Source organism: Pipistrellus hanaki, assembly GCF_964339955.1.
Source record: "Pipistrellus hanaki genome assembly, chromosome: 12".
In the NCBI taxonomy this organism is placed as follows: Eukaryota; Metazoa; Chordata; class Mammalia; order Chiroptera; family Vespertilionidae; genus Pipistrellus; species Pipistrellus hanaki.
In genome coordinates, this window is record NC_140514.1 from 11695938 (window position 1) to 11719223 (window position 23286).

The 23286-nt window shown below is 33.3% G+C and overlaps 1 protein-coding gene across 2 annotated transcripts in view; it reads left to right on the forward strand.

Moving 5' to 3' along the window:
• Positions 1–22540, forward strand: part of MEMO1 (mediator of cell motility 1) — a 72569-nt gene extending 50029 nt beyond the window's left edge. For both annotated transcript variants that reach the window (XM_084900667.1, XM_084900668.1), the window contains exons 6-9: positions 1551–1693; positions 10422–10498; positions 20567–20671; positions 21876–22540. In XM_084900667.1, coding sequence (XP_084756793.1) covers positions 1551–1693; positions 10422–10498; positions 20567–20671; positions 21876–22007 — 457 coding nt within the window. In that variant the 3' untranslated portion in view covers positions 22008–22540. The remainder of the gene's footprint in view (positions 1–1550; positions 1694–10421; positions 10499–20566; positions 20672–21875) is intronic.
• Positions 22541–23286: the final 746 nt, after the last annotated feature.

Below are 23286 nucleotides of genomic sequence, written 5' to 3' on the forward strand. Positions count from 1 at the left end.
TACTCTCAACATTTGCATGTGATATAGATAATACTTGATCCCATTTCTTCTGACTTACTGTTTTTTTATACTCTATATAACTGCTCTCACACCATGTTGTAATTACTTGCCAACTCTTTGATTTTCTTGGTGTATTTATTATGTAGGTGGTACTTGAAGTTAGAACAGAACAGGTCATAATAATCTTCTTGAATTTTCACTAGAGCTCAGTTCTTTTCTTTGAAATGATAATCACTCTTAACTTATTGAAGAGCCCCTGTTCACGCACGCAGTTTTTAAGCAAATTGGTAATAGTCAGAGAAAGAAATACCCCATGGCAGCTTCCTCTGCCAGCTTCCTTTTTTTTTCTTACTCCATAGATGCAGACTCTGTCCAAGAAGCCCCTGCATTGCAGAGGGACTGGAGATCTGTATGATCTGTTTATTTCGCAATTGACAAGGGTAAGGGGGCCTTCATGTTGGGGGAGGCGCTTGGTTGCCCTGAATTTAGCTTTATGAAGCTGGAATAACATTTATTTTGGGAATATTTAAACTTAGTATTTTAAAGAACTTTTATGAATTCTATTTGTCCTACATCAGTAAAGTGTCAGACTATTCATATTAAAGAGCATTAATATAATGGTGATCTCCCACCCTCTTAAATCTTGTTCATTACAAGTCAGACAAGCATGATTTCATTCTTCTAAAACTCTAATCTGGGATCATTTAGAATATAAATAATAATATATGCAATTAAAATTTCACTATAATGAACATTTTAAGAAGTTTTGGATAAATATCTATTTCTATAGCCCATCATAGTTCTTCTTTATTAATTTGCTCTGTTCCTTTTCCATGAACCTGTCAGTCTGCTCTGTGGAGTGAAAAAGGGATTTGTGGTTATGCTGTAAACACTGGGTGGATGTGGTGTTTTATTGTTGCTGTTGGAAATGAATACCTTCGCCTTTGGAATCTGTGTTCACCCTAGATGCCAGTAAAATTGAGTTATATTTCCAGGCTGTCTTGTATCTGTTTATTAGTATAGGTGTAAGTGTAATTGGGGAATCGTATGGGAGCTAATATTAAGTGTTGTAGGTCTCACTTGGCAGGTTTATGGAACAAATGTTAGAAATGGTGGTATTAATAATAGGAAAGGACTAAAATATGTGAGGAAGAGTTTAATGTTCTTTTAAAGTTGTGGAAGTATTGGGCAGATGATTCCAGCTTTGAGGGGTAGTTGAGAAGACTTGACTTGGTGATGGTCTGATGGGCTTATTTTTATTTTTGAAGATGTTATTCCAACTGGTAGTATTGCACATTTGGTTACCTAAAGAAGTATTGTACATTTCTGTAATTTAAATAGATATTTGAGTATTCTGTACCTCATTTTTTTGTACCTCTCATTTTTAAGTGGTCTTCTTTAAATATTTAATTTATAGATTTTAAGAATTCAACAATATGTGTATTATCTTTACTACTATTAATATGTGTTCTACTTTTTAGTGCAAAGACATTGGAAACTATTTTTATTCTTATACTTCTCAAGTGACTTTTTTTTCTGTTTTCTTTAAGCCATAAGGATGAGTTTACCATTATTCCTGTACTGGTTGGAGCTCTGAGTGAGTCAAAAGAACAGGAATTCGGAAAACTCTTCAGTAAATATCTAGCGGATCCTAGTAATCTCTTTGTGGTTTCTTCTGATTTCTGCCATTGGGGTAAGTTCTAGATTTTAACCTATGATAGCTATTATATACTGTGGTTAAAGGTATCTTTTCATTCTAAGCTCTGATTTTTCAGTTCTTTTATCACTTATCTTGGAAAGTTTTACCATTAGCAGCAATGTTTAAAAGTGAATAAAAAGTCTTTTGGTCATTTAAAAAGGATCAGATTATAATAGTGGATTATGGATACATTTCCAAAGGCGACTGGTATAATTGGATTCACAATGTGAGGGCATCCTTGCTTAGACACTTACATTAGTGGGAGTTGAGATCTTTTAACCCCATTTCCAGGTAGAGTTGTGTGGTAGATGCCTGAAATTGGTGTTTTGGTGGGTAAAACTAATTTTTTTTTTTTTTTTTTTTAGACTATAGCAGAGCACTGTGTGTGCTGGCAGTCCTTTTCCACATTTCCTGTTTTGTAATTGGTCTTTTTTCTTTATTTTTCTCCTTTGATGATTAATTTTTGCCCATAATTGCCATCAAGTTAGAACTAACCTCCAATGATTGTAACATGTTGGCTATTAGCACTATGGTCTTCATTGGTAAGGACTCCTATGTGGTTTTGTTATTATTGCCACTTAAAAGAATAAGGAAGCTTCACAGTGAATAGATTATAAAGAAAGTGAGACATTTGTAGATGCCTCTTTTAGTAAATGTTGATTTTTCACATTCTTTGGACAACATTTGCTCTCGTTTACTGTTCTAGAATGTCTCTGAATTCTGTTCCTTGTAGGACATCTCTTTGACTCATGTGTTCATTGGTTTAAGGGTCCCAGTACCTGTTCATCCTTCAGTTATTTCTTTGGTTATAGAGAAAACATAAGGCACAAAACCATAAATTTTAAGGTGAAGTGCTAGAATGGCTAGAAAAACATCCTCAATGAGATATAGGGAGCCCTGGCTTTCCACATCTTAGCCATCGATTGCCAATGTTGATTCAACATTTATCTGGCCTATTTAGGCTGGTGTTTTCTTCTCTTATGTTGTGCCACGAGTGGCCTTGAGATTTCAGTTCAAGAGAACCATCCTTCCTAATGGTATAGATAAAGTATTTTTGTTTAAGGAGCTAATTTCTCAACTGGGGATTACTCCTGAGGGTTTTGGAAATGCCTAGAGACATTTTTTGATCATCACAATTGGGGTGTGGTGGGAGCTGGGGATGCTGTTGACATCTTGTGAAAACAGTTCAGGGAAGCTTCTAAGTAAACATCCTATAATGCACAGGAAAGCTCCCTACATCAAAGAATTATCCTGCCCACAATATTAGTGGTGCTGAGGTTGAAAGCCCTGGTTTAGGGTATGCAGGTAGCTGTGCTACTTTACAAACTTCCTCAGAAGCTCTCGGGGTTCTTTAATAACAACTTCCTTTGCCTACCTTTGGCAGAAATTATTTTTTATGGATATATTAGTTACATCTGAGGACTAGATAAATGCTTCAAAAGAATTTCTTGAGAATTCTGAAGTTTAATAATAGTTGATCTTAAAAAGTAAGGGCATATTGAAAAAGGGCTATTTTCCTTTAGTATTGTAACTTTGCATTGGTAAGCATGTTTTAAAAATTCCTGAAGCATGTGTTCCCTCCTCCTTCACTTTTAAGGCACTTGTGAATCACGTCACATCACTCTGTGATTTAAATAACTGGTTCTTGTGATACAGTTTTTCAGAGTCTAAGCTCTTCTAGGTTGGCATCATGTGCAACCACAATAAAATGCACATAAACATCTGTGGACACCTTCATGTTTGCTTTTCTCTAATATCCTTTTTACCTCATAACGAATTAAAAAGTAGACAAATCTTACTGCACTACCGTATTTAAGTACAACGTTGAGAGAAAAATGAGTTTTGTTTTACAGTCTACCTAGATTCTTAGAAAATTCTTTAGGTCATTTGGTCTTATTTCTTGAAAACTTTTTATTTAAATTGTAAGATAGGATTTTCTGGTGACATGTTAGCTATGGAAAGTTAAACAGAGACTAAAATACACTCATATTTACACCTGGTGGTTAAGTAATAACTTTCCCAGTTGTTTGTTTTTTCAGTGTTACTGTCATTAACTATATTCATTAAGTGCTTACTTTGTGCTTAGGGAGAGCACTGTACTAGCTCTAATTAGGAAATTTGATTGACATTTGGGGATAAGTTGAAGGTGTTGCATGGATACTGTTCCAAAATTGGTAGTCTCCTTTCTACAATAGTAACAGTAACTGTTATTCTTGTAAAGTGAGATTTATAGCTGATTATGGGTCAAACTGTCTTAGAAATTGTTTAATATTTCTCAAATTCATGCGTTAGTGGCACTGAGTGCTATAGTCCCACCTAAAAAATTTAGCTTTTCCTCATGAAGGTCATACATAGTGATTTTTTTTACTTTTTAAAAATATATTATACAGTTTGATTTTTACCATGTCAAAGCAATGTTAACAGGAAGCATTGAGTCCCTCAAGTACTTAGGGACTTTAAAAATTTCTTGTTAGGCTCTTAACACATTCCACATTTCTAAGTAGCTGTGTTTTGTTTTGTGTTTTTAAAGAAAAATAACTTAATTGATTATGATACCATTAATAAAATTACTCATAGATAGCAGATTTTTTTGTTTTGTTTTTGTTGAATAATATATTAAAGTACTGGCAATGACATTTTTCATTTCTAGTCAATGTTTCTTTATATATTGTCTAGCTTCTGTGAAAAATAAAGTGAGAAACTTAGTGATAGAGACAGTTGGGACACTTAGATGTAGTTGGAAGAATGTTGCCTTCAATTTTTTTGTTAGCCAGTGTCTATTTACATGAATGACTTCCTTTAAAAAATGTTTTAAAAAAATTGATTTCAAAGAGGAAGGGAGATGGAGAAAGAGATGGAAATATTAATGATGGGAGAGAATAATTGATCGGCTGCCTTCTGCACACCCCCTACTGGGATCAAACCCACAACCCAGGCATGTGCCATGACCGGGAATCGAGCCGTAGCCTTCTGGTTCATAGGTCGACCCTCAACCACTGAGCCACGCCGACTGGGCTGACTACCTTTTTTAAAAGTGTATTTTGCTTTAAAGATGTTCATCTTTCAGATCCCACTTAGCTTTATTCAGATTTGAAAGAGATATACTAGAGAGATAAAAGTATAAAGACTAAAATACTCCTTAAGTTTTTTTTCCCTGGGTGAGATGAGCTAAAGGGAGAGGGGGAACCTAGATTTTGTTGTGCCCCTTCTTTCCACGCCCTCATTTGAATTCTGCTAAAAACCCCTTGCATTTCAGCCCTTGCCTTTTATCTTATTAGCCCAAGAGAATGATGTTTCCCCATAATCCTTATAATTTCCCATTCCTTTTTATCTTTTCCTGTTAACTTTCAGGAAGAGTGACTTAAGTGAAAGAACATTTGCTACCAGTATTTGGTTAAATGATGGTGTCCTCATACTTTGTGTACTGACTAAGTTCCACATCCTATAGGATGGCTCCATATAAAGAGAATTTTGCCTGAACCAATTTTAGTTTTATGTAATTAGTAGAATTTTCATAGGTTTCATTTTTACTCTTCCCTATATATATACTGTTAATATTAGAGTTTTTCTGACCTTCCTGAAATTTCTCTTTCCAATTTTATTTATGTATTTATAAATATCTTTTATTGATTTCAGAGGGGAGAGAGAGAGAAAGAAAGAAACATCAATGATGAGAGAGAATTCTTGATTGGTTGCCTCCTGTACACATCCCACGGGGGATGGAGCTCCAACCTGAGCATGTGCTCTGACCAGGAATCGAACCTTGACCTCCCAGTTCATAGGTCGACACTCAACCACTGAGCCATGCTGGTTCGGCATCTATTTCCAAATTTACATTATTACCAGCTTTCATTAACAAAAATTTCAGTTAACTTTAAAGAAGTTTCTAAGTGAAACTGAAACTAACAAAAATTGATTATTTAAAAGTGGATCCATGCTTTAATTTTCCTTTAATGATTATTTTAAATACAAATCACTTTCAGTAGATTTATTTGTTAAATATTACTGATACCATATTATTTTGTTAAAATATGAATAAAGTTTACTTCTGTCACTCTAGCAATGTCTAGTTTTACATAATTTCTTTTTCATATTTGTCTAGGTTTACATAATTTTTTTCATAAATATGTGGCAACTATTAAAAATGGTATTTTCCTAAATATGTATCTCTTTATTCAGATTTCTACTTCAATATGTATAAAAAGTGATTATGCATACTCTCTTTTCTTTCTGTTTGCCTCTTGGGTTATGAGGGCATTACTATTTTATAAATATTTAATTTCGTTTGGGTATAAGTTAGCTGATTCCTGAAATCTACCTACTTTGGCTTTGATATTTATACATACCTGATTTCACATATTTAGGTTTTTGATCTTTTACAAGTTTGAGAGAAGGTTAATACTTGTACATAATAACTAAGATTTCAGAATGAAAGGACTATAGTATTTTGCTTATAAAAATGATTAGCATCAAGCTACTCAGAATATAATTCCTTTGTGAAATACATTTTTTCTCTGATAATAATTTCAATTATGAATGTCCCCAGTTGTAGATCCTTCTCTACCTCACAGATTCTGAGGGTTAACTAAAATATTTAAGACATTTTAATATATAAACATAAAGTGATTAAGTGAATGTATAACAGTATAATTTTTACTGGAAATACGCCTGAAAGTCTCTTATTGACTGATCTTTTGAGGGCTTTTAGATCATCTTTACAAGCTCATTGTTTAATTCTGCAACCCAGTTTATAGTTTCATGTTGAGGTACTTGATACTTTTTTATTTTTATTTTTCGAAGTACTTAAAAAATAGTATTGATTTTTGTCCCATTCATTGTTCTGTTTGTCCTCATTAGTTGGTTGTTGTGTGTTACACAGACATCCCTGGAGCTTATTCTCCACACTCTGTGAATCCACTCATTAATCACCAGTCACCTTTGGAGATGGGAAAATTACTTACCTGTATTTCTTTTTCTCAGAAAGCGTGCTCTGGAATGGATTCACAAATGAGCTACCCTCCTTCTCTCAAAGAGTAAGGTTTCTGCTTTACAGGATTTTTTTCTTGGGTTATTTTTTCTCTCATCTTTTGAATTTGAAAAGAACTGAGGGAAGGCACCTGAAGAAACTACTGACATACTCACTAGGGGAGTTGCAAAGCTTGTGCTGTCCTAGGGGCAGTGCCAGTGGCTCTTAAAGCTAAAAAGCTCATACTTGGAGTTGAAACGGGGGCTCAAAGAATCCATTTTCCCAGTGTACCTTCTGAAAGGATAAGTTTCAGGTAAGTAATTTTCTCTTACTATGTAATATGCTTTATTCATACTTATAAAAGTACACAAGTCCAGTTCTCCAGGTGGATAGGCATCTGTATTTGTACAGTTTAGGGAGATAAGCTTTATTGATTGTTAGTAGAATTGTAAAAACAAACTATGTCTGCTCATGAGGTACATGAAATGATAATGTATTATAAGTCAACAATAAACATTTAATTAAAGATACATTTATGATCAGGGTATTGTGCTAGTGTTGCATTGTATTATTTCTTATTAAACAAAATCTTGATACACTTATTTTTTAATAATTAGAAACAAAAAATACCTTTTGAACTCAAATTCCAACAGATGTTTAACTAAAATTGAGTGTATATTAGCACGTGCATGCTCATACAAACACATATGCGTGCGCGCGCACACACACTCATACACATTTATCTAGGCTAGGATAATGGCAGTTACTTCATTTTATGTTTTTAATGTTTTTATTGATTTTAGAGAAAGAGGAAGGGAGAAGGAGAGAGAGAAACATGGATCAGCTGCCTTCTGCATGCCCCTTAATGGGCATGTGCCCTGATCGGGAATGGAACCAGGGACATCTCAGTGCATGGAATAGTGCTCAACCAACTAAGCCACACTGACCAGGGCCAGTTATTTACTTTAAATGATATGCTGTCTGTATGTATATTGATCAGAATGAATTGCTGAAATAATTTAAAAAAATATATATTTTATTGATTTTTTTACAGTGAGTAAAGGAGAGGGATAGAGAGCTAGAAACATCGATGAGAGAGAAACATCGACCAGCTGCCTCCTGCACACCCCCCACCGGGGATGTGCCGGCAACCAATGTACGTGCCCTTGACCAGAATTGAACTTGGGTTCTTTCAGTCCGCAGGCTGACACTCTGTCCACTGAGCCAAACTGGTTTCGGCTGAAATAATTTTTAAATATTTATACAATTTAACACGTTAAGCGCCATGTCAGTCACAAGTGACTGAAATTGAAAGGAAGACAAACCAGGTTTGGCGCTTAACGTGTTAAAAAAATTATTATGAGATAGTTTGAACTGTCATAAATAAGAGTTTTTCAGTATAGTAGCTATATGTAGTGTGGATTTAGCTTCTTAACAAATAGATTCTTTAGAACTTATCAAGTATTTCTAATCAGTTCTTCAACTACTAAATGCAGGGTGGCTACTAAAGAGTAGCAAAAATTAGCAAATATTAAACATTGACTCATTGATTTTCTATTTTGTCTTATTATATGTTGATTTAGTACTTTAAAGTTTCAAACATTTTAGTATTTGTGCTGCCGAAGCGAGCACTTAAAAGTTTCAAACATTTTATGTACTTCTCCTTCAGAAGAAGTTTTTAAGTGAAACTTACCTTTAGGATGATAAAATGGACATGACAGGATTTTAAAATATAGTTGCACTTTTCACTTAGGATTAAGGCAAGTTGGGCCACCTTCTAATATTAGAAACAGTTTCTCTGAACTGGGAAATAAGCAAATCAGACTTCTGAATAGCAAATGGCAGTCACAAAGTCTGAACTTTTCTCTGGTCTTCAGTTATGTCCTGGTCACAGGAATTATTGGCTGCTAAAACTAGTAGCTATCTCCAGAAACAAGAAAAAAGAATGCATTCAGCTTCAAATAATATTCATCTTGATTTCTTAAAAGGATATTACTATAGTGATTTTGAGTCAGAATTTCCTTGTGTAAGATTATTCATTTAATTGTTCACTCAAAGATTTTAGGCAGCTTTGTCAAAAGAACTTGAAATTGAAGTGGATGTTTAATAACTCTGATTTGAATCAATAAATTATTATGACAGATTGTAGATTTGTCTTTGAACCTTCTGACAGTCCCTGGCAAAGAGAAAAAAATAGGGTAAATTATATAGTTTTTATTATTAGGTAGAAGAAAATACATAAATTCTTTAAAGACCAAAAAAACTATACTTCCAAATTTTGATAGAAATGTTTGATGAATTATTTTAATATAGGAGTATTGAGTGATGAACCGTCACAGTCTAAGAATTTTTTTTCAGGGCAAGGTCTATAGTGGATCTCAATGTTTACAAATAAGGTTTTTATATTCAGAAAGCAGACAACTGTCTCAGAACCTATTGCTTGATTCTAGGATATCATGTAAGATGCAATATTGATTGAATAATGAAGGCTCTTGCGGAAAAATAAATTGCGACATTGAATACTTGTACACAGTATTATGAAAAGTTAAAATGTTACAGTTAAGGAAATATATATAGTGTGGAGAAGTGACCATTAATGATGCTCAGCATCAACAAGTAAATTAAGTTTTAAGAAACAGGATGTCTGGTTTTCCAAAATAAGACATCAAAAAGGTTTTATAATTTTGCACTGCTCATTATTTATAACATGATATTTTTTTTAGCAAGCTAAGCAGAAAACTTAAAATCTTAATTATCCAGTCTAAGAAATCTACTCAGGCAGGAGAATAATAATTAAATATGTGAACTTATTCTGAAAAATGAAGCACAAGACACATAATGTGTGCATACATGATTGCTGTGCTGTGATACCTTCCCAAATGCATTTTGGTACATCCTTTAAAATAAGGAGAAAAGTAATGAGTTCTTGGAAATAAGAGAGTTGTTGAAAGAAAGATTTAGATGCAACGTAATCAGTATAATAATACTCTACAATTATGTGGGTTTAGAACACATTGTTTTAGGTTTTCTTCTGACTTTACTAGGAAGCAGAGTCTTTTGTTTTCTGTCTTCTTTTTGAGCTTCTTCCATTTTACCTTCTGGAGATTGGCTAACCATCGATTGTTCTGTGCTTGGACCCTTATTGAGATTTTATTGTCAGATTAGGACTGTTCTGTTGTGAATTCTATTTTAAGGCACTTGTATTGATCCTTTTCCAAGTAGAAAGTTTTGTGAAAATGAGATAAAAGTTTTTGAGGTAATAAAAATCACACAAACCACATGTATCTCTGATCTACACTTTATTTTTTCCCCCATAATAAAGATCAAATCTTTGCATTTGTACAGCAAAAGCTAAGCCTTCAGCGACTTGTTACATTGAGAGTTTTCTTAAACCAAAATTTCTTGCATCGTATTCTTTGGGTTTACTTTCCATTATAGACTGATATGATATACTTAACAATGCTTCTAACTTTTAAGCTGTTTTGTTTCCTTAGTCTTTTGTATTGTTCGTGACTATAAGGTTTTACAATTTGAAATAGTTTTAACATTATAAAACACTGGTGATATATAATTTCTTTATTACCTTCCCAAATATGCCTTTTATTTTTATATACCAAGGGCTCTTGGGAATGATTCTCTCAAAGGCTTAAGCTGTGCTTTGCCTTCCTTGAGAACTGAAATATTTGGTAAGCGATTGCATTCTTTTTAGCTTCTAATTTTTCCCTATTTTATTTTGTACATGATATTTGTTTCAAGGTCAAAGGTTCCGTTACAGTTACTATGATGAATCCCAGGGGGAGATTTATAGATCCATTGAACATCTAGATAAAATGGTAAGTCTTTCAGGTGTGGGGTTTTAATGCTCTAAGATTTTTTTCTTTAATTAATTTCAGATTAGTGATTCAGGACTTAATATGTTGAAACAATGGGATAATAATTCTTTATCTTTAAGTTTGCAAAATATAGTATGTAATCATATCAATATTGATTATAAAAAAAATCCCTGTTCTATTAGTGGAAATTTTCTTCATCTTAATTTTATTTGATTAATAAGACGACTTAAGAATAATTAGATATAGATTTTTGATATTATTTGGGGGAATGTGTTAGTTTTAGGGAAACAGGGAACTAATGCTAATACTTACTGTTAAATGGAAACAACTAGAGCAAATTCTTAATTTTTAAAAATTATTTAACTAGAGGCCTTCATGCACAGGTGGGGTCTTACTTGCCAGCCTTGATTGAGGCCTATTGGGACTGGGCTGGCCAGTGGGAGTTTGGCCATCTGGCCCTGCCCCTGTTTGGGATGGGAGTGGGGATCAAGGGTGGGGCTGGCTGGGGTGGGGTGGGGGAGGGACTGCGGCCAGCTGTGGGGAAGGGCTGTAGGCAGTTGGCCGGCTGGCCCTGCCCCTGATTAGGGTGGGAGGGGGGCTGATCGGGGGCGCAGTTCGCATCAAAGCAACTGGTTCCAGTTCTGGCGTTCTGGTTGCTTGGCTTTTATATATATTGATTCAATTTTCTCCATTTAGATTTTTCTTAAATGGAATTTCAATTTTTTTTTTTAATTTTTAAAAATATGTTTTTATTGATTTTAGAGAAAGGAAGGGAGACGGAGAGGGAGAAACAGATAAAAGCATCAATGATGAGAGAGAATCATTGATTGGCAGCCTCCTGCACATTGAGGATTGAGCCTGTAACCCCGGCATGTACCCTGTCCAGGAATTGAACTGTGACCTTCTGGTTCATGGATCGATGCTCCAGCTGGCTGTTATTTAAATATAGAATTAAAAACGATTTTATTTTTACCTAGCCCAGAAATACAGTAGACATTGATCTTGTCATTTTCCTTGAAGTACTGTGGGAGTCATAGTACTTCTTTTAATGTTTAAAAAGTCATATAAATCATTTTGCTATCTACTCATAACAGAATATTAAACCTAGTAGGTATATTACTAACTTGCTCTGAACTTTGACAGATCCTTTCAATTCTTTAGTCCTCAACTTGGCATCTCTGAGATGAGATACTTGGAGTAGGTATTCTCTAAATTGTCTTTAAACTCTATCAGCCTTTAAGTCTGATTTGTTAAAATCAACTTTACCACTGTGTTAGTAGCTTTAAGCATATGTTTTAGTACAAGAATACTTAGTCTATAGTAGATCAAACATCTTAGTAAGAAATCTGGATCTGAGCCTACAAGTAGATTATATTGCATAGTATATTTTATTAAAAGCCAGATGGAAAAAATGCAAATTTAGTTGCTTACGAGATTTTTATTATATTTAAATTTATTTTGTTACTTTAAATACAATTATAGCTTAATACTTTTACCTTTGGTATTTGTCTAGATTCAGTTTACTTTACTTCTGACTTTATTATGTTGTCATTTCAATCATTTAATTTTTTTCTGGCTTCTAGTTCTAATCTTATTTTTCTGAGCTTCAAGTATCAGTTGCCTCATCACTTATTTTCTTTATACAGCAAATGGCTAGTAGGTATCTGCTATGTATCTGATACTCTGTGTAGCCTTGATGATGTTAAGAGGAGAAAACATCATTGGTCGAATGGACCAGGGGCGTGGTCCATTCGACCAATGATGTCATTGGTCGAATGGACCACTCCTCCTAATGTCATGGAATTTGTAGTCTAGTCTTTGAACAGACTGAAAAAGAAGTTATTATAATACAGAAGTATAAGAGATATTTAGGAGGGAGTGTGGACACACTGGTCTCCTTAATATTCCTCAGTAATGCCATATATGTGCCTAACTTAAGACCTTTGCACTTTTTGCACTAGACTGTCTAATTTATCTCAGGGCTTTGCTCAGCTTTCACCTTCCCAGATGAGGACTAGTGGCCACCCTTTTTAATTTTGCGTCCTATACACTCACTAAAATAGACATACTGAAGGATTTAGGTGCTTACCCATATATAGCATCATTAATGGGACAACTAAAAATGCAAACTTAGTAAAGTTGTAAACTAAACAAAGTATATAGTCTTCCCTCACTTTATAAGATAGTTCTATTCCTGGGAAATCTGTATATTAAAATCACATGAAAATTTTTGGTTTTTGTATGTAAAAATAAACTTAGGATGTAGATAATTATAAGCAGGTTTTCACCTACATGGACATGGGAAAGTGTCATGGGTTGAGAACAGCACTTTGTGTGTGGGACTGTCTTGGATTGCAGGACAGTCAGCATCCCTGGACTCTACCCAGTAGCATCTTCTCATTATTGACACAACCCAAAACTGTGTCCACAGTTTTTTATTATGCTGTATGGTGAACAATTATTTTATGAATTTACCCTGCTTTATTCTTCATTTTAGTACTTACTACTATGCGATTATAACTTAGTATTTGTTGATTTTTTTGGCGATAACCTCCCCTATTAGATTATAAGTTTCATGAAATCAGGATCTTTGTCCATTTTGTATCAGCCTGACACTGGGTACTAAGTCTATATTTGTTGAATGAATTGATGGATGATTGGCTGGGGGAGTGGTGAGAAATGAAGCCAGAGAATCTAGAACAGGCTGTTTAAAAGAATATTAAGTAGGAAAGTGATAAAAATCAGATTGTATTTGAGTAGATCATATAGCTGCAGTGAAACAAATGGATTGGAGGGATGCCAGAGGAGAAATTGAGTAGATTAGTTGGGTAATTCAGGTGAGAAATGGTTATTTAGACATTGGATGGGTTAGTGATGTTGGAAGAGAGGGGGGCAAAGTAGATTTATTCAGTATATATAAAAGACAAATTTACAATAGGACTTGGAAAAGGAAGTATCAAAGATGGCACCTAAATATCTGGTTTATGATACTGTGGTGGGATATTGCTATGCATTTAGGTCAGAAACATAAACTCATAGGTCCAGATATTTAAGGAGATGTGGAGATCGTAAATTCTATTAGAGGATATATGCAGTTGCCTTTAAGACATTCAAGTGGAAATGTCAATCAAGAAGGCTTTTGGATTTTCATCTGGCCAGTTATTATGGAGTGTATTTACAGTGTAGGCACTTGTGGAGCTATGGCAGTAAGCAAGCAGACTTGATCTCACAGAAATTTTATTCTAATGGGCGGGAGGTACACATTATTTTTAAAAAGGTAAGGATGGTCCGTCCAGTGTTTAGAGCATTGGGTGTGGATTGAAAGGTAAGGATATAGGTTTGATTTCCAGTTAATGGCATGTACCTAGGTTTCAGGTTCAATCCCCAACCCCTAGTCAGGGCACATGTGGGAGACAACCAGTTGATGTGTCTCTCACATCGATGTTTCTCTCTCTCTCTCTCTCTCTCTCTCTCTCTCTCTCTCTCTCTCTCTGTCTCTGTCTCTGTCTCTGTCTCTGTCTCTCTGTCTCTCTCTGTCTCCTCTGCTTCCTTCCCTTCTACTCTGAAAAAGCAATGGAAAAAATATCCTCTGGAGAGGATTAACAAAATAATAATAAAAATAATTTAAAAATGTAAGAATGTGTGTAAATTAGTTTTCAGTAGTGATAGGTGCTATTCAGAAAATATTTAAATGGTTTTGAGATAACAAATGATTCTAGGCTGATTGGAGAAAGACCTCCTTTAGGAGGAACATTAAACAAATATAATTGATAAGGAGGAACAAACCAAGTAATGATCAGAGGGAAGACCTCCATGGAAGGAACTGCCAGTGCAGAGACCTTAAACTGGGAAAGATGCTGGTGTGTGCGGAGAAAAGAAAAAAGGCCAGTGTTGCAGCAGTACAGTAGGTCAGGGTAGGAATGGTCCGAGCTTTGATGAGATAGGCAGTGGTCAGATCGTGCAGGGCTTTATATTCCAGGATAAGAAGTTTCTGTAAGTGCAGTGGGAAGAGAGGTGAGTTAAATCACATTATTTTAAAGGTTACTCTGGCTGTTGTAGAGAGTGGTTTCTACACCAGGGTCAGGAGCAATAACAGTGGGTGTTGGTAGGTAGTTAGGGAGAGATGGTAGATGGTATAATAATTAAAGCCAGGACAAGGATGGGATTGTCTACAGTAGTAGTTATCAACTCTGGTTTTACAATTGAAATAATCTGTGGAACTTTTTGAAAATAGACTTGCCTGTACCTCTCCCTGGAGATCCCTTTTGGTAGTATAGAGTCACAACATCTTTGTTCCTAAAACAGCTTTGTAGGTAAATTTGAACTGGCCCACTATGGTTCTTGATCTGTTGAAGTTTTCTCCCTTTCTTTTCTCTTTATATTGTGAACTTTAATCAGGCAACACTTAATTTTGCAAATGTAAGGATTTGCAAATCAGTGAATGATGTTTAGCATATGGAAAATGTTTTCCCCAAAACATTGGCTTACTTGTTGCTCTCAAGTGAGTAAACATAATAACATCCTTTGGAACTCTCTAGAACTGTGTTCCTATCTAAGTAGTTTAATAGTCTTTGTTATTCTGTATTTGTGTTATATATAAACACCCATACCTTAATTCTTTTAACCTTTCTACTAACTGTTGTTAGTTTATATTAAGAATGCTAGCTTAATTTGTCTCTCTTGAGACAAATTGACCAGTTAAATAGACCTTGGTTTCTTGCTTTGAGGGAGAACAAAAACAAGTATCATTTACCCATTGGCATGATTATCATACTTTTCCTGAAATTGTTCTTTTATGCTAGCTTCAAAGTCTTTGAAACTTCAAAAGTATAAGTAGAACCAGTGAGCTTTAGGTGACTTTTAAATCTGCATCTGACTTACTTAATTTAATGTCCAAAGAAGCATCATTTAAAAATTTTTATTTAAATAGCCCGGAATATCCCTTCTGAATAAACATTGAGTATTTGCTTCATATTAATATGATTGATTTTAATATTTGTTATAACATTTGACTTGGAGTTGACTTTTGTGGTCTATTTATTGAAGCATTTCTATTTATGTATAGATTTTTAAATGGCTCATAAGTGTTCTGTTCTTTTTTTTTTTAAAATATATTTTTTATTGATTTTGTACAGAGAGGAAGGGAGAGAGATAGAGAGCTAGAAACATCGATGAGAGAGTCATCGATCGGCTGCCTCTTGCACACCCCCTACTGGGGATATGCCCGCAACCAAGGTACATGCCCTTGACCAGAATCAAACCTGGGTCCCTTCAGTCCCCAAGCCGACACTCTATCCATTGATCCAAACAGGTTTCGGCAAGTGTTCTCTTCTTATATTAGCAAGCTGTTAATTCAAGTTATAAATCAGTTCTGGGAGTTAGAATAAATGGATTAAAGTAATAAGAATGGTTTAGCTCTGTTTGTATACTCATGTATGTATGTTTTTATACATATATGTGCATATGTACTCTCACTGTTAGGCAGACTTTCTTATAATATAGTGTTTTCTTAATTGATTTATATAACTAAATGGTGAATATCCCTCTGTATATTTCTTTCTTCAAGTATCATTTTGTTATAAGCAATCTCATTTATTTGAGAACCAATATCTTAGTTTCCATATTCAGTCTTTTCAAAACAAATACAGTGAAATTGGTGGTTCTCTTTGTAAGTATTAGAAAAATGTTACTAATTTTGAATTAAAAATAATTTTACATTTTGAAAGTTTGATAGAGTGAAGAGAAATTACTTTTAAGTATAAAATTTTAGATTTAACATGTTTAAAATTTGTGTGTTAACTAGGTTTGGTCCTTTTGGTTACCAGAAAAGCCCTGTTAAATGTATTGATAGTTATTAAAAAGCGAGGAAACCAACGAAGGAGGTTCTAGGTTCCAAAGCAAAAGAAAAATAGCTGTTTTTATTACAAAATGTTTGTATCTCTAGCATTTTGAGTATCTTGGAAATTAATTATGTGTAAAAATACATACATTAAAAATATACACAAAGAAGTGGATCTTCCAAATGTTGTATTTGAGGGAGCAAGGTAACTGGTTATAAGATACAGATTCTGAAAGTCATAATATTATTAGCTACATGGTTTTTTGGTAATTAGTACTTTGTAATTTCAAGAATTTCAGTGACCAAAGCAGAACATGTTTTAAGACACTGATTTTTGTTAACTTCTTAGATCACACACCTGAAACATTAGCCATACTTAATACATACTTTACATGATTATTTTTTTTCTGTACCACTTTTGATGTAGACCAATGTTTCAATATGGACATTGGCAAATTACTTATGATTTGGCAGTGAGAATCCGAAAATGCCATGGTAGTCATTCTTACAACTCCTTCCACATTATTAGTAATCACTTCATTTTCTTTTAACTTCAGCTACTTTTCTTCCTTTCCTCTTACTCTTTTGAAAGTGAAATTATTCATATTTGTGTACTCATACCTTTTTCTTGACTTAGACCGATAGTTTCTTTAGTAGCCTTCAGCAGTTGTAAAACATCATTTTTAAGATAGCTAGCTATTTAAGATAATGATTTAAGATAGCTATATATCATCTTTAAGGTAGTACATTGCTTCTTAACACAACGATCTTTAGGGTGATGTTTTTTCCCTATAATTTTTTTTTCACTGTACGATTTTATCTTGATGCCTCTTACAGAAAACAGAATATTTTCTGTTCTCATCTTACCTTCCTAAATCTGTATTCATCTTTCCAACATAAATGTATAACGTCACTTAAAAAGAGTCCAAATGATTTGATATGATTAATTATGTGTTCATAATTAGAAGACATGATTCTAGTATTAATTTCTTTAAGACTTAAAAAGTTTAGCTACTCTTTTTTGTGTTCGTTATTTTAGAGGGAGATTACTTCTGGGAGATAATAATTAAATATAATTTAAGTATTTTATTATATATAGTAAACTTCTTTAAAAGGGGAGTTTTTGTTATTTTACCAGAGTTCTGAATCTGCAGTTCTGTCAGTTAAAACTGCCTATTTTGTTTGGGACTGCCATTGGGATTGGATTGCAAGCTTTCATCCTTTACTGGGAGGGTGAGGCCAATGATGGATGCCCTTTGCTCTTCTCCCCCTCACAATAGAGAGTTGGCTTTCAATCTGAGGATTTCTTGCTGAAGCTACTAAATTCCTCAGAAATCCAGTCTTGATAGATAGACTTTTGATGTTTATAATATCTGATTTGTATCTTAGAGCTGAATGGGTAGTGACTCACTTCACTGCTACATATTAGATTCAATTCATGTGAACAAATACTCAGTATACTAGGCTATAGGCAAGCTTTCCATCACCTGGACCTTAATTTCACTAATCATATCTTCAAGGATTTTAAGAAATGATAAAGTTAATTAGGCATATTTGAGAAGCATTTTATTTTTCATCGTCTGGAATTTTGGAAATAGTAATTTCAAAATTGTTAGCATCAAAACATAAACATATACAAAAGCATGTTTGCCAGTGTTCTGTATTAGTTAATGGATATCCCATTTTGCAATTTTATCATTTTGCTGTTGTTTGTATACTTCATGAATTTTTCTATTGTAAAGTCTTAACTTTTCTCTCTGTCCCTCTTTTATTAAAAGACGTACATTTTAACTATTAGATTCATCAGAGAATTGAGTGTAATGAAATTGATTCTTGCCCTACTATATACATAACACATTTTGGGGAATTAAAATTTTAAATTTAATCCCTTATATTCCATCATCACAGTCTTTTATTATTGTAATTTAACCAGTATCTTCATTTTGAACATTTTATTTAGTAGCATCTTCTACATTTATAATTTTATATCTTTCTATATGAAATTTCTTGGTCAGTTTCACTGAATTCTTTTCTTCTAAAGTGGGGTCATTATTTTCCTTCTCTTTGAATTCCTCATGTCAATATATACATTTCATACATTTGTTCAAAAATGTGTTTTGAGATTTTAATATTAAAACATACATTGGAACCTCAATAGCATGTAATTTATTAATGATTGGAATTCTGTTTAAGGTAAGCTGTCCTAGACTTCATCCAAGAGCATTAAAATTCTCATGCAACATGTATACCATAATATTTAAAGATATTATTTGAAGAATTGTTGGTATGTCTTTTATATGAGGTAAGGCAGAGTAGTCAGTAAGAAAAAGCTTAGGATTAGAAAGTTAGAGGCAAGCTTTTAACCTTGTTCATGTTTGATCATCTTTAGGGAGTTATATCTTGATTATCTGTATTTTTGGAAAAGATTTGTTACTTCATCTCTTTCTGGTTTAGAAATATATTGTGTGCTTTTTTTTTTGCACCAGAATTATAATACTAATTGTTTATCTTAACTTCTAATGTAGTTCATCTGTCTCTGAGCTTGCACCAAAGTCAGTGGAGACTGTTGATGTGGAAGCCTTGTAGTTGGCAGGGGAAAACCAGCTTAGTATTAAGCACTGGTTGTGGATAAGTCTGAGAATGGCTAATTGATATGCAAGCAATTGAAAGTTGATTATACATGCATGTTCCTGTCTTTTAGCTATAGTTGCAGCAGAATGTAATAATGCTTGTGAAGGACTTAAATATTATGTAAAAAGACTCTTTATTAATTAAATTTTGGTGCTGCCACTGCAATATTTGTATATCATCTATGATTGCTATCATTTTTCAGATGACTATTCATCTGATTATTCCAGCTGCTTTTTACACATTACTTGTTTTGTTGAAACATGTTGAAATATAATTTTAAAACCACACAAAATATATTAGTTAATTCCCTAGTTAAACTACCATTTACATTTCTCTTGGAAGATATTAATCCTGTTTATTGAACTCAAATGTGTTTTACTAGAATAAGAAAACAAGGTAAGGTAATTGCTGAATGAATGAGTTAGAATCATTAATTTTTTTTAATATATATATTTTTTATTGATTTTTTACAGAGAGGAAGAGAGAGGGATAAAGAGTTAGAAACATCATGAGAGAGAATCATCGATCAGCTGCCTCTTGCACCCCTCCCCCCCCACTGGGGATGTGCCCGCAACCAGGGCACGTGCCCGCAACCAGGGCACATGCCCTTGCCTGGAATCGAACCTGGGACCCTTCAGTCCGCAGGCCGACGCTCTATCCACTGAGCCAAACCAGCTTCGGCTAGAATCATTAATTTATTTACCCAACTCAGATGAGTTAAAGTTGCCCTTATGTATTAATGTATTATGAACACATTATTTGAATGCTTTTGCAGAATATGGGATTTAGTGTAAACAAGCATCTGAGTTATAGGGATTGTTCTAATAATAGTGTAAACACTGATTCTGAACAAAAATCTTGAAAATAAAGCATCCTAGTTTAAAGTATTAAAGAAATAAAAAGCTTTTCTTTTTAAAAATTTGTTCATAAATTACCTATTTTGTTAACTTTTTATTAATCTTTTATGCATTTTAAATTAATTAAAAATATGCAAACTATATATATATATATATATATATATATATATAATTTATTTATTTATTTTTTTAGTTTCTAGTTTCTTCTTTATCACATACCCAGAATATTGATGACTTAAAATGTCTTTAAGTTAAGTTATGAAATAGTTAAATTATAATCAATTCTTGATTATGCCAATGGTAGGATAAATATAGCAGATATTGAGAAAAACAGGTATATATCAAATTTAATGTTATGAAAATTTTCACAATAGACTTACTTTAAAAATATATAAAGATATAAAATTATGAAATGCTTGACGATTATTGGCTAAATAGCAACTGGTGAAGGTGGTGTAAAAACATAAGAGGAGACCAGAGAAAACTAAATGGGGTTAAAAGTTTTCTATTAATAAAGTGTATGTATTATTGAGAGTTTACCATGAGATTAGCTTTGAACAAATGAGTTTGGTATTTTACAAGGTATATTTAATGTATTCTATTTACTTCTTAGTTAAAAAATTACAGTATTTAGCTCTAAGTAACAGTTTTTAAATGTAACTAGGAAATAATAGTGTCATTTTTTCCTTTTTCTTTCATTTTCTTTTTCTCTTCTCTCCCCCCACCCTCACTTATTTTTAGGGTATGAGTATTATAGAACAATTAGACCCTGTATCTTTTAGTAATTACTTGAAGAAATACCATAATACTATATGTGGAAGACATCCCATAGGAGTGTTATTAAATGTGAGTATCCTTAAGAAGCCTTGATTTTTAATATTTGATCCTGTGATGTTTTAAAATATCTTAAATTCTTAAGGTAATTTATTAGCATTGGTTTTAGGTACATACAGTCAATTTTCTTTTAGTACATTTAAGATAATTTGGATTTCCATTGTTTTAGTTACCTGAATAAAGTTATATGTCACTGGAAGATAGGCTGATACTTACTTTTAAATGCAGAAAGTTATTTAGAATACAGACCATTTCCTCTAGGTTCTCAGCCAATTCTAGTATGCTTTTTATAAATATAAACCAAAGTAACCTTTCAAGAAATGTTCTTATTGATTTCTTGGCTTTATTTAGTGTCCTAGACTCTATAAAAATAAATAGAAGATTTTGTTCTTGAACTTTAGAAATGTGTAAGTTAATAAAGCAAGACAGATGACATGTGTATATTTTTCTCTTTACAAGAATTACTACAAATATAATTCATTTAATAAATGAAGGTAATAGGCAGAAGTCTTTTTTTTTTAAAAAAAATGGAACGTTTCATGAATTTGTGTATCATCCTTGCTAAGGGACTATGCTAATCTGCTCTGTATTGTTCCAATTTTAGTATATGGGCTGTTGAAGTGAGCACCAGAAGTCTTGGTTAGCTGGAATTTTAAAAGTATAACATTAATATTTTCCCTAACTAGATAAGACAATATGGATTTTCTGAGAGAAAACGCAAGACTTTTTAAGAAAGAAGGCAGTGTATACACAGGAACAGGAGGAGGAAGAAGTAATAATAGGCTCGATTAAAAATCCTGGTATACATCTTGAAAATTTATATACATTTTAACCTTAATTTATATACATTTTAACCTCAGACAAAGAAAAGACTGCAACAATTCAAGATATTATAGTAGAAGTAGCTAAGATTTGGTTTAGAGAAAAGAGAGAAAGATGCTATGAATTAATTTGTTTTTGTTTTTAAGTGGTCTTATTAAATACAAGGAGAGGTAGGGGTGGAAGATGACTGATATTTACCTAGAAGATATTTACCTAGGAGAAGTACTTTGATAGAATTACATAAGGAATTAGGTTTATTCCTATTTAACATGAGGTGAAGAGAAATCCAAGAAACAAGTGACGACTAAAAGAGGTCTAGGCTCCAGCTGTGAAGTGGGCAGAGTTAAGCCACCAATGCGTTCAAAGAGTGCTAATCACATCTTTCTTTTTTCAGGCTATCACAGAGCTCCAGAAGAATGGAATGAATATGAGCTTTTCCTTTTTGAATTATGCTCAGTCAAGCCAGTGCAGAAACTGGCAAGACAGTTCAGTGAGTTACGCTGCTGGAGCACTCACGGTCCACTGACGCTCTGACTCCTCAGGGATGCTACCTGCACATACTCATACTCTGTTCGGGGTCCCAGCCTAGCCCTTACCAAGATCCAGATCCTGGTTTCGGGGGACTCTGAAACCTCAAACTAATAGAACTTTCTTCTCTTCTTTTCTAGTAGGTGTAGTCCTTCCTTAATTTCAACTCATTAAAAAATGCTTTATAGTTTAGGGCAGTGGAAGGAAGGCTGGCATCAAATATTTGGATCAAAGAAGATGGCAATATAATGGGCCAGTTGTGGCAGTGTTTTGAAAGTAACGTGTAAAGCATTAACCATATCCTAAATTTGCACTCTTTGCAGACTTGTGCACATATATTCCGCTTTCAGAATAGTTTTGCAAATTGTACACAGACAAAAAAAAAGGTGGAAGCTTTTTAATAAAGAAATTGCATTTATAAATGATCTGTATTAGAATATAATAATTCTCCAGTTATAGTCAATTACTACCCGTGTTGTACAACAGATACCTTCTATTTTAGTTGCTAATAAAGGGCTACACAACTCAAAATAGTCTGATTTAAACTTATTGCTCTGTGGTATATATGAAAATTGTTTTATATTAATTCATCTCAATTTTTATGTTAAAAGTGGTAAACTTCAGTTCTTATATAAAAATATGTTAGGATGTATTTTATTTTTGCATATATATGTGATTTTTTTATCACAGATATTAGAATCATATTTTAAAGTTAGCTTTTTAAATTACAGTTTCTTTTTGTGTGTGTGACATCACTTTATGTCATTGCTATATTGTATAGTCAAGATTGATAAAAGAACAGATGTAGTCCTTTCCTCCAAAGATAGTGTTTGATAGGCAGTAGTCTGCAAATGAGGAAACATTGAAGAGTGTTTGTAGAGTTTTTCGAATCATTGCAGACCAGAGACTGCTACTATGCTTTTTTAGTGCTTGAAGCACTTTGACTTGAATTTTTAGCAAGACATCATTAACAATAACAACAAAAAGCCACTGGATTTTTTTATAGTTCTAAAATATTTTTTCATGACTTTTGGTGCGGCTCTTCCAACTAAAATAATGGTATGGTGTTGTATTTCTTTCTTTAGCATAGACCAATTCTAGTCACATTGGGAAAAATGTAATTCATTTAGTTAATTATTGATCACCATGCATGTACTAGATTATACCTATTTTAATCTAACAGTGGGTATCTTCATTACATTGGAGAACATTTATATCTTCAATGTTAACCAGAATAGCACAATTTTTAGATGCCTTGCACCAATTTTATTTAAAAA